The following is a 12537-nucleotide window of genomic DNA, read 5'->3' on the forward strand; positions in this document are numbered from 1 at the left end:
CAAGGCAGATACTGGTTGCTATACACATGGCGAAACTACCACCAAGGAAGAGAAGGATCCTCATTTGCAATCAAAAGCAGTCTCCTTCGCATGGGGATCACGCTAAAGTTCTGATCCTCATTCATGGCAAAGGCAATTCAGATTGTGGCTTTATGGCCTATTTAGAGGCCTATATGGAATCAGTCAAGCCAAAACAAGTGGCTTTTGAGAAACAATATTATAAGAGCAGTGCTGATTCAAGACCTCTTCAGTCAAGATGGAGACCTTTGACTCGAGGTCTGGGGGGCAATGTTTGAACCCAAAATGAGCATTTTGGCCTGACAAGGCGTGTCTTGGAGAAATTGAGCCAATATCAGTGGCCCAAGCTATATATTGTCGACAAGTTCGAGATATATTATTTAGAGGCTAAATAAAGCCTACCTGCAACAATATGGAAGATTATGCGAGCTGCAAGAAAAGGAAATGATGGAAACATGGAAATGAAAAGTCAACTTTAGCACATTTTCCTACTTCGACTAGGAGAAACCGAGCTAAACAAGGAAGGAGGGGCGGCAGACTAATCAAATGAAATCCAAATGAGCTAAAACTTTCCATATTAATTTTAGAAAGCCCAAGGATCATTTCTTATGAAGAGTGCCAGAGCTATTTTTGAGTGGAAGGCCTTCAAACAATCAATCCAATTTTCTGCAGAAGCAAAACTGGAAAACTGGACCTGTAAGAGGTCCAGCAGCGTTTTCGGCCCAACCACTATACCAAAAGCTCTGAAATTTTACCAGGATGATCTACACTCATAGTGGAACATTTTTTATGAAGAAGTCGAAGGCCCATTCTGAATTCTTGGTGGAGAAATAATTGAAGGAATAAAGAGGCAGAAACTGACCTAAAACCAGCTCAACATTCATCATGTTCATGTTTCCTACCCACATGAAGAAAGCTAGATGCTTTTCTCTTTTTCCTTGGATATATTTTTCTACTACAATCTCTTTAATAGATCATCATCACTTCCATGTTTCTGCACCTTCATGCTTTGCTTTCATTTCATCATTACTCTATCTTTTCCATATTTTACAAATCACTTCCATACTCCACTTTCATTATTTTTCTTCCACTCATCATTTCACTCTTCTTTTTCTTCCCTATATAAACACCTTCTCCTCTCATTCTCAAACACACATTCACAACATCAAAACATCTCTAAGATGATCTAAGTTCTCTCTAGAGCAACCTCTCTAAGAGCAACTCCTCTCCTTCTCTTTCTCTTACCGGTGATCACACTCCTAGTCCTAGTCTTCTCAGAAGCAGACTTTCAATGTCACCAAACCCTCTGCCAACGTACTTCGGTCCTAGTCTCCTCGAGAGCCGACGGTAGTGCCGCAACCACAACGGTTATAGAACCAGCCAAGCAAGGGTAACGCCCTAGCAACCCAGCCAAGCTAAAGTCACGCTTTAGCAAGTTCTCCTCACTTCCCAGTAGTTCTCGCTCTGCTCGATCTACAACATCGAGTATCGATTGTGATTTTCAAGAAGCTCAACAAAAGTCCTCGCCATGAGGCACAAAGAATCCCGCGACGAGGTTGGTGCTCTCCTCGTCTACAATCGCTCGACAGAAGTCAGGTCAAGGGACACCCCCGACGGTGCTGGCACGCCCGCGCAAGAAAAGAGACTGTTGACCAGCTGTAACAAAATTGGAGCCAAACAGTATCATCAAGTGGGTAATCAGACCTAGCAGATTTGGATGGAGTGCATGGTCTCGGAATTATAGAAACATAGCATGTTGAAGCCCTTGATCGAGATTCTTCTTCTGTGTCTTTGTGGTGTTTGCAGAGAACTTTTGAAGGTCCATGAGATATGCATTAAAAGTGGTTCATGAGACAAAAATTGAATGACTTTGTAAAAACTGGACGAGTAATGTGGACGGGGACGAGTTTCTTCCTCTTTTCTTCTTCTTTTCCTTTCCAATTTAGAGTTTTTTAAATTTTATTTTGGATATGTAATTGAGAATTTTGACCCAAAAAAAAAAAGTTTGTACAGGTTAACGGGTAAGCATGTTACCACTATTGAATATTCTAGAGCGTCAGATATATTCACATTTTAAATATATACAACGGTGTAAAATATTCAAAAAATTTGATGTATGGCATACGTCAACATATACTAGAATTTCCCCCCTCGAGGATATAGATATGGTGCAAATTTCGGGTTTGAGCAATGCCACAAAAATTAGTGATAAACTGTATGTAGAACTCTAAAAATTATCTTGGTTGCTAAATTAGGTGGAAAAGGAATAAACTAATGAAGTATAGAAGGACTGAACTAATCAAACAATTACTTATTTTTAATGGCAAGCAGCATTATATTTGACAGAAAAATTGTCCATATTTTTTACACCAATGTTCCTATAGTTCCCGTCCTTGTTCCAGTAATTCATTTAACTTAAATTTCACAGCTGTTTTATTAATTTGATGATCGATGAGGGCCATGAGGCATTAGCAGTTAGCAGAATAGTACAAATACGTCAACAATTGCATTTAACCAACATACGAAAATCAACCCCTCCCAGTCCCACTGGAGGCAAAGAGTAGAGACAATATTGTTCAGTTATATATCTGCATTGGTTGAGCTCACCTCGGAATTAAGTCAATTAACTCATAACTCATAACAGAAATAGAAGTATGGATCCCAGAGCTGTAGTGGCAGGCATATCTCTGCTGCTATTTATCAGCATTGGGGCTAGAGGAGAGGGGCTTTCTTATAATTTCTATGAGGCCTCATGCGCACAAGTTGAGGACATTGTTAGAGCTGCCCTCGGACCTATTTTTCTCTCTGATCCGACTACTCCGGCAGCTTTGTTGAGGCTCATGTTCCATGATTGCCAAGTTCAGGTCTCACTGTTTTCAATTACTTGAGCTACAATTCTAATTTTGAGCTTTATTACCATGTCCAAGTTTTGTTGTTTCCTCAAAGCACAATGCTTGACATCTTGTGTTACATACAGGGCTGCGATGCTTCGATTCTTGTAGATTCTAGTGAGGGATATGCTTCTTCTGAGATGGCATCGGGGAGAAACTTTGGTGTCAGAAAGAGGGAGACAATCGGCATTCTGAAAACAATGGTTGAAGCAGAATGTCCTAAGCAGGTTTCTTGTACTGACATTCTTGTATTGGCGGCACGGGAGGCGGTGGCTATGTCAGGAGGGCCAGAAATTAAGGTTCCTCTGGGAAGGAGAGACTCCATTGTTGCTCCAAGCTCTAAGCTTGCAGATTCTTTGCTTTCTGCAGCGAATATTGGTGTTGATGGAACGCTTCATGTCTTCGCAAAATTTGGGATGACAATCGAAGAATCTGTAGCCATTTTGGGTACTACATGAAATTGAATGCGCAAACTTTGACATTGTTACTATGTATTCCCATTTTGCTAAATATCTAACAAGAGAGCGTTACCCCTAATGGGCATTTCACCAATGGGGCCGTATTACCATTTTTTTTTTTTCAGGTGCGCACACGCTGGGAGTAACACACTGTTCGAATGTCCTGAACCGCCTAAACGAAGCAGAAGACGGGCATATAAAAGGCACGATCACACCTGGGTTTGAAGCATTTTTAAGGCTAAACTGTCCTCAAGGGTCCTTGGCATCAAACTTAACCTTTGTTCTTAATGATCCCACTACAGCTACATTCGACAACCACTACTACAGTAATGCAATCGGAGGCCACGGGGTGCTTCGAGTTGATGCTGAAATGGTGATGGACCCCCGCACAGCTCCGGCGGTTCAACAATTTGCTGAAAATGAGGATTATTTCTTTGAAGCATTTTCTTCTGCCTTCGTCAAGCTCTCTAGCTCCGGCGTTCTGATTGGGGATCAAGGCGTTGTTAGAGAGAGTTGCAATGCAATATAGTGAGAGGTAGTTAGATGGTGCTTGTAGAGTGAGAGATCCTAAATAACAGTTACTGTTGGCTTATTTTCACTGAAGCTTATAGTTAGCATTTACTGAATGTCTCTGGCTAGCTTCGTACTTGAGCTGAAATGATAACAGATCGATGCACTTAAAAATGAGATCGAGCGCAATTCATTGAGCCTACTGACAAAGATAGGGACATGGCTTTGAAGTACAGCACAACCCCGGCCCAACCAATATCACGCACACTAGTTCTAAAGAAAGTTCTACCATACCTACATGTATATCATACACATTTACATATATGATGACAAATTTGTTGTTAGGTAATATAACTCATTTTTTTGTATTAATAGTTTTGTTTGAAGTAATTGTCTTGACCATTGTTACAAGTTTGTAAACAATTTATTGTTAATGTTGTAATTTTGGTTCAAATATATGTAAATAGTGTAAAACAAATATGATAATTTTGTTGTCAATGTAGTCATTTTGGTTCAATTAGATTATAATTTTAGTTTAATAAGATGTAAGATGAATGTATGCTAAACATCACAATACTATAGACTAATAAAAAAATCGACATACTTTTATATATATATATATATATATATTTTTTTTTTGTTTCTCTCTCATTCTTCTACTATATATATCAGGCAGTGGGACTGCATTGAAATTTCGAATGTAGTAGGGTTTCATGAGTGCAAATCCATGTTAGTTAGTGGCTTGAAAAAAAAAATTGAAAGATTATTGCAGTACAGAAAATTGTGGAAATTTATCCTGGCCCCTATCAAATTTTTTTTGTAAAACCTCACCACTTTATATCGCATTCCTTTCGGTAGTATGGACAATAGCTTTTCCAAACCAACAAATAAAAAATTAAAATTTTTTTGTCATGTGCAAATTACCCTTAATAGTTACGCGTGGTCCAAATTGGAAAATAGATCTTGTAAGTGGCCTATACATCCTACCAAAAACATATTTAACAGGTTATTTCTATCCACCTATCAAATGCACAAAAATTAATGCCTATAACTTAACCCTACAAGAATGTTGAAAGTAGTATGGGTAAGTAGGGATTGATCCCACAAGAGATTGTGATTTGATCACTAAGCTAAACTCAAAATAAGATAAAATCTGTACTGACTAGAAGACGACTCTAAACTATTTTAAATGTCATGAAAATTTATAGAAAGACTCTAGAAACAACAAACTAACTACTGACAAAGTTTAACAATTTTTTAAGATGTTTTGGTTGGTGAGATAATTTAATAAAGACGAAAAGTTAAATGAATCCGAAAATAATAAAAAGAGTTTGGTTTAGGCTTTTGATAATCAAGGAGAAAACAAGTTAAGGGACACCACCAATCAATAATACAAACTAGTCATGTTCAGCCTAATTACATTTATCTATGGATGAAGATATTCAAGTTGACCCAACGCTTGAATTAATCTATTGTTTTTCCTTACTTGTATGCTAGGTGAGAGACGCTCTACACCTAGCCTATTTTCTAAAATACAACCTCAGTTGACGCAACACTAGATTTAACATAAAGAAATCATTATGCAATAGAATATAGAAAAACGAGACATCACAAGACATCATGAGTACACGACACGTCTCAATTAATCTAGGAACATAATCACTTGCCTTAAAGACAATTTACTACTCTAAATGCAATGATTATTCATAGCAGTAGAACCCTTGTAACAAGGAAAATGCAATGATTATTCATGGCAGTAGAACCCTAAATATGCATACGTACTAAGCGTGCACTCAAAGTAAACATATAAAGAATTCATCAATGTAAAACTAGAAATTAGGTTCTCATCCAATAGATTTAGCGAAAATTACTGGTTTCCCCCTGTACTTTCAGAGCGTCGATAGTTTAGTCCTTAACATTTCAATTTTAACAAAAAACTCCCCAGACATTCAAATTTCACACAGTTTGGTCCAAAATGACCATTTTAGCTCTCACTTCTTCTTCCTTTTTCTTTTTTTTAATTCTTCTCGCTTTTTTTTTGTTATTTTTTTTCCTGCTTCCGTCTCACTCTCTCTCTCTCTCTCTCTCTCTCTCTCTCTCGGCTCAGAACCAACAACATACACTCTCTCTCTCTCTTCCTTTTCTGCACTCCCATGGATGCCCATCGACGCACACAGTCTAACTCACTCAGTCACCGCTTCTTCACATGTTGCTGCCTCTCTGAGAGCTCAGAGCTCCGCCGCAGCAGATCCCAACCTCCCTTTTCCTAATGGGGTCACTTGCTCTCACCACCGCCCTTCTCCCCTCTCTCAGATCCCGAACCGCCTTCCCGAAATCTCTATCACTAAAACCGAGTACGAGACTCCGAACCCAAGCCCGACTCGGCCCTCTCAGAACTGCCGCTCTCGGATTCAACAAAACCCTAAGCCCTCTCATTGCCCTCCCCAAACTCGCGACTCCGCCCACCAGTTCGCTCCCCTCTGAAGCCGCTGCTTGACCCTTAAGGCCGCCGCTTCCAGCGATGGTTCCATTACTCCGGCGAAGCAGCCATGGCAAGGCGTGCCGATGAAGCCTCTGATCTCGTTGATCGCAATGGGGGTGATCCTCTGGTTCGTGCCGACTCTTGTTGGCGTCACCAAAAACGCGTGGCAGCTTCTGGCGATTTTCCTCGCCACCATCGTCGGAATCATCATCCAACCTTTGCTTCGATCTCATCTCCGCCGTCGTCGAAGAGCCCAAGGTCCCTCTACATATGCTATTAAGATTGAGCGGAGGATCATGGAGATTGGGATGGAGGCAAGGATGATGGCCATGGTGAAGTAGATCGAGATGGCGTGCCAACGGGTGCAGTAGGAAGAAGAAGAAGAAGAGAGAGAGAGAGAGAGAGAGAGAGAGAGTGTGTGTGTGTGTGTGTGTGTGTGTGTGTGTGTTGTTAGTTCTGAGCTAAGAAAGAGAATGAGACGGAAGCAGAAAAAAATAACAAAAAAAAAAAGCGAGAAGAATTAAAAAAAAAAAAAAAGAAAGAAAGAAGAAGTGAGGGGTAAAATGGTCATTTTGGACCAAACTGTGTGAAATTTGAATGTCTGGGGAGTTATTTGTTAAAATTGAAATTTCTTAAAGTATAGAGAAAGCCAACTTCTTAATTTTCTGATTGATTTAAGATTTCTCCACATCACTTGTCCACTGAGAATGCACCATGACTTCAAGCTTTTCCTTATTTGCATGCACATCTTTCTTCCATAGTATCTCATTTTTATATATTTGCTCCAAAAAAAAACCTAATAAACACAAAAGCAAATAAATAAAGAGAAAATAGATGAAACTAACAAATATTAATATAGGGATTGACATTATTATAAATGTCGCATAAAATGCTCCTATCAATATTGTAGGATCAGATTTGATCAGTCACCTTCACCATATATTGGAAAAAGTGTGCCCTAATGCCAAGTTGCCTACTGGCATGGAACAATAAACTCATTTCCAGATCGATAAGGGTGAAAAGTCACCACCATTGCCACCAGTGGTCATGGCAAGTTGACCCGCGGCCGACCCATTTTTTAATCATGCCGGTTCAACCCGTTTTATTTTGTGCGGGTTTCGAGTCGTATTATCGGGTCGTGTTGGAATTGACAACCCTACCATTAATATTTACTGCTGTCAACAACCCCTAACTACTAAAGAGTTAGCTACTCATAGAAAGAAAAGAAAAATAAAAAAAAGAAGATGAAGAGGTAGAGGTCGCAGCAACGACTACACTGGGGGGGGGGGGGGGGGTTGGGGAAGGTTTGAGATTTCTTAAAGTATAGAGAAAGCCAACTTCTTAATTTTCTGATTGATTTAAGATTTCTCCACATCACTTGTCCACTGAGAATGCACCATGATTTCAAGCTTTTCCTTATTTGCATGCACATCTTTCTTCCATAGTATCTCATTTTTATATATTTGCTCCAAAAAAAAAAACCTAATAAACACAAAAGCAAATAAATAAAGAGAAAATAGATGAAACTAACAAATATTAATATAGGGATTGACATTATAAATGTCGCATAAAATGCTCCTATCAATATTGTAGGATCAGATTTGATCAGTCACCTTCACCATATATTGGTAAAAGTGTGCCCTAATGCCAAGTTGCCTACTGGCATGGAACAATAAACTCATTTCCAGATCGATAAGGGTGAAAAGTCACCACCATTGCCACCAGTGGTCATGGCAAGTTGACCCGTGGCCGACCCATTTTTTAATCATGCCGGTTCAACCCGTTTTATTTTGTGTGGGTTTCGAGTTGTATTATCGGGTCGTGTTGGAATTGACAACCCTACCATTAATATTTACTGCTGTCACAAAATTAGCAATCGAAATCCTCATTTCCCTTATGTAACATATATATCAAAACTAAAAAAGTCTTCGTTGAAGCTAAAGAAGCTATATAAGGATATGCGCCTTTGATATTGGCCATCTCGACTGCTTTTAATTTGCACTCTCTCCCTTGTGGGCCTCCATTACTATTTGAAGATAACTTAGAATTGATGACGACCAAATTACTCTTGAAGTATTTACATAGATTTTTAGGAACCCTTCTAATGAGGACCACTATAATGAGGACTACTTGAGGACATTATTATTAGACCTACTTTTCGATCACATTTTTGTAAATCGACAGTTAGATGTTTAGATATTAATTATGTGTAGATCATATGCAATTTTTCAACCAAATTGAAAATCGTTATGACATTCATAATCATGATTTATTAGTTATGGCCATGAACGGTTCAAGTTTGACATATTTGGTTCATCCAATTATTTGATATAATTTGGTACCTTAACAATTAGCCATTTGGAGGAAAATTTTCAGAAGTGATATGTTAATGTATATTTAAATATCTAACGGTTGATTTGCCGTAATATAATCGAAAAGTGGGTTTTCCAAACCATTAATTAGAAAGTCCTCAACTAATCCTCATTAGTCATTATAATGGTTCTCATTATAAGGGCTCCCTTTAATTTATAACAAATTTATTTTTTCTAACTCAATTTGCTATATATATATATATATATATATTTCACTACTGTTATTTTTGAAAACACACATCTTTTCCTTCTTTTTCCCTTCGGTTTTTTAATTGGTTGGGCCATATCAATGGTACAAGGTTGGGCAAAGGGCTTCTCCTACCTCGCACAGGTTGGTGGAGGTGGTGATGGGTTTTCTCGTTGCAATGTTTGTATTCTGTTTAGGCTTCTATTTGAGCTTTTGGTCTCCATTTACTGTTGGCATTGCGGATTTTGCCCGACGAGCCTTTGGATTTCAGCTTCTTTTGGATTCCCCCGGACCCTCTCCAAGTATTCCTCCTACCTCCTGAATGGTATAACTCTGAACTCGAATGGTCTGTAACTTTGTATATATTGATCACATAAGTTCATCAAGTGTTCAAATCATAACATTAACCTTCTTCTAATCAACAACTATGCCACTGTTTTAAATGTGTTTGGCAAGGCTTTGATAATGCAGTTCATCCTTGCTGTGTGCTTTTGCGGGCACCGAGGGGCATGTAATCATCTGTCAATAGTGAAAAATAAAAACATGATAGTGCATTCTCCATGCTGTGAATATAATCATGGTCTCTGGTATCTTCGAAACAATAATTGTGTTCCATTTGACAGATTGTGAAGGACTTATTAAATGTTGTTTATCTTGTGTGAGATAACGTAAGAATGTGTAATTGCACTAGAATAAAAAGAAAAGAATATATATTCATAGGCACAAATTAAGCATGAATTGACTCAATTTGAGTTTCCTTAACTAAATTTCCATGTGAAAAATTAGCTTTAAGCTAAGGAGTGGAGAATTGCAAGTACAACTGTACAAGTATAATCTGCACAATAATCCTTTTCACCCATTTAGACAACATATATGAGATGTTGATATGATTCTATCAGTTAAGATATATTAGTAATCATAAAATATATGTTTTGACGAAGAACATAATAGTTCACTGCACTGCAGTGTTTTTTCTCGTTCTACTTTTTTTTTTCCTTTCTTTCTTCTATTGGTTAAGCTTATCTATTCTTGCCCCTAGTGGGCCTGCAACTATGAAAGCTTGGTTCTTCTATTCGCTGGGCTTAGTTTCTTTTGGTCCAGTTTGCTTTGTGCCTTCTGGGTCTTAATGCAAGTATTTTCCAGTCCAAAAAAAAAAGAAAAAGTGCCAAGTTAATTGGTAACTAAGAAAAAACTCTTGTTAAGGTAAATAATGTGTTCTTATTGGAGAAGTAAGTTATAGTTTAAATAATTATGTCCTGAAAATGATAACTATATATATGACATCTAAGTATGTACGCCAATGAGCTAGCATGTTGGTCATTCAGAATAACAGATATCATAGGGTCACTGATCTAAATCTCATAGACATCATGAATGAGATCGACCAGATTTTAAAGTGGGATAGGTGGGGATAAAGTGGGATAGGTGGGGATAATAAAATAAAATAAAATAAAATAAAATAAATCCAAACATGTACATTATCCATCAAACATGAGGATATTCTTCTACTTTAGTCAGTTGGGAGGTTAAATGAGTACAATATTTTACCAAAATCTCTCAAATTAGTGTGTTTTCCTTCTTCTATATCAATAAATGGCTCTGCAGCGTTTCAATTTGGGATTGTTGTGGCTAAAATAACAGTAAAGAATACTTATTGCTGAGGTAGAGGATAATGCTTGGAGGATCAGTCACTTCATAAGTTCATATTGATGATGAGGTTGTTCCCAACCAATATGCTAATTTCGAGCTATGTTTTAGTCATTTATGTATGGATGAAATACCTCACTGGTTCTAATTCATTGTAACAAGCAAAATTAATGCCTGCAAGTCTGCAACTGCAAGAAAAAATGTATACTACTCTAAGCTTTAGGGTAACAATAAACCAGAATACATTAATTACCACTGCAGAATCTGACTTACTGTATCAAATTTCACATGGGATATCACGTTTTTAGTATTTTACTGGTCTGACTTTGAAACTTTTATACAATTACACTCACCGACTCCACTGTGGGTTTGCAACTTGAAGATACTTCCTTTTTCACTTCGAAACTCTCAGAACAGCTCTGTTCTCACAGGGTAAGTTGCTAAGTTTGCACTGCATTCAAATCAATGCTTCTGCTAACTACTAAGTTCTAAATCTCACCATGATAGGCCTATGAATGTAGATATTGACAAGCACAAGTTTCTCTACAAAGACCTAAAAAGTATCGGTTCATAAGCCTAACTCTGGTCCAGTTTAACTGTTTTTCATGCTCTCAATAACGTGTTCGATGGAATGCTTGTATGATTTTATCTACATAAAGAGGCAGGGCTGTTGCTCCTTTCAAGCTTCATCTGAAGAGTAGTATTGGTTTTGAGAAATTTGAGATACCCTTTTGCAAGATCTTTGTAATGGGTGGCCTACTTTCAGATGGAAAATTCATCCTTGGCATTATTTTTGCAGTGTGGAGAATGTGTTCAGCAAAAGAAACTCCTGCTAATTTTGTGTTTGTTGATTCTCTAGTTGAAGTGTGGAACAACAACTACATTGTGACTCTCTCCAAGGCTGATTATCCTCCCAATGGAATCGATTTCGGAAGCCTACCGGGAGATACACAAATGGAAGAACCATCATTGACATTATAGGCAAGTAACAAGTTCTGGTCCTACATTCAGTTCATCCTTTGTCTCTAGTCCATCATTCTTTTGACACATTCTAATCAACAGGCCAGACTCTTGGTTTTAAGGGGTTCACTCCTCCTTACTTAGCTCCCACAACAGCTGGACCAGTAATTCTGAGGGGTGTTAACTGTTGAGAATATATACATCCCACATGGGAAAAACGGGACCTTGCCTGTGGATTTATAAGGGTTTGAGCCACTGCATCCATTGCCAATTGATTTTGGATGTGAACCTCAGATTACTTTATCATTAACTATGCTTCAGGTGGAGAAACAGGAAAAATATTTGTAAAAATATTTGTAAGGCTTCTTCTCTGCTTTTCAATCAATTTCATTTGATCATATTAAACGTTTACATTAAGCTAATGAAATATAAATCATATGTAATCTTGGGTAGGTTGGTAGAATAAACTTGGAAGCACAGACAAATAACTTCGCAAATACCAGGCAAGATATTATCTCAAGAATTGGTCTTCATGGAGCCAGCTATAAAGCTACTTAGAAGTGCTCTGTTCTCAGTAACAATCGGCTCGAATGATTTCATCAATAACTACTTGGCGCCAGTTATATCTGAGGCTGAGAGGAAACTCAGACTACAAATTACAGTAAACATTTTTCATTCATAACTCTAATAATATCGTTTCCCCATATATTGGACTTTGAGTTTGGTCCTGGGATTTTACATTAAGCTATTAATTGACTGTTATAATGAGAAATAAAGTCATTCATATTGTAAAATATGGTTCAGTTTTATTAACATAGATTTGTTATGAAATGCAGAGACTGTACAATATGGGTGCAAGTAAGATGGTTGTGGTAAATGTAGGACCTATTTTGGGAAGTAAATCAAGCTGATCCAGAGAGCTGTTCGGAATTTTCGAATCAACTAGCCCAGTCATTCAATGGCAAGCTAAGGATCCTTGTCCCCGAGCTAAACAAGAACCTTCCTGGAGTCA

The 12537-nt window shown here is 37.9% G+C and overlaps 1 protein-coding gene and 1 pseudogene across 1 annotated transcript; both read left to right on the plus strand.

Annotated features, from left to right (window-relative positions):
* The first annotated feature begins 2589 nt into the window (after positions 1–2589).
* On the plus strand, positions 2590–4264 carry LOC112199495 (peroxidase 29). Its single transcript, XM_024340508.2, has 3 exons — positions 2590–2882; positions 2996–3356; positions 3493–4264. Exons 1-3 carry the CDS (start codon positions 2673–2675, stop codon positions 3894–3896), a joined length of 975 nt encoding a protein of 324 aa, XP_024196276.1. The 5' UTR covers positions 2590–2672; the 3' UTR covers positions 3897–4264.
* Positions 4265–11026: 6762 nt separating this feature from the next.
* On the plus strand, positions 11027–12537 carry LOC112199496 (annotated as a pseudogene).

This window comes from Rosa chinensis, chromosome 4 (genome assembly GCF_002994745.2).
Source record: "Rosa chinensis cultivar Old Blush chromosome 4, RchiOBHm-V2, whole genome shotgun sequence".
Lineage (NCBI taxonomy): Eukaryota > Viridiplantae > Streptophyta > Magnoliopsida > Rosales > Rosaceae > Rosa > Rosa chinensis.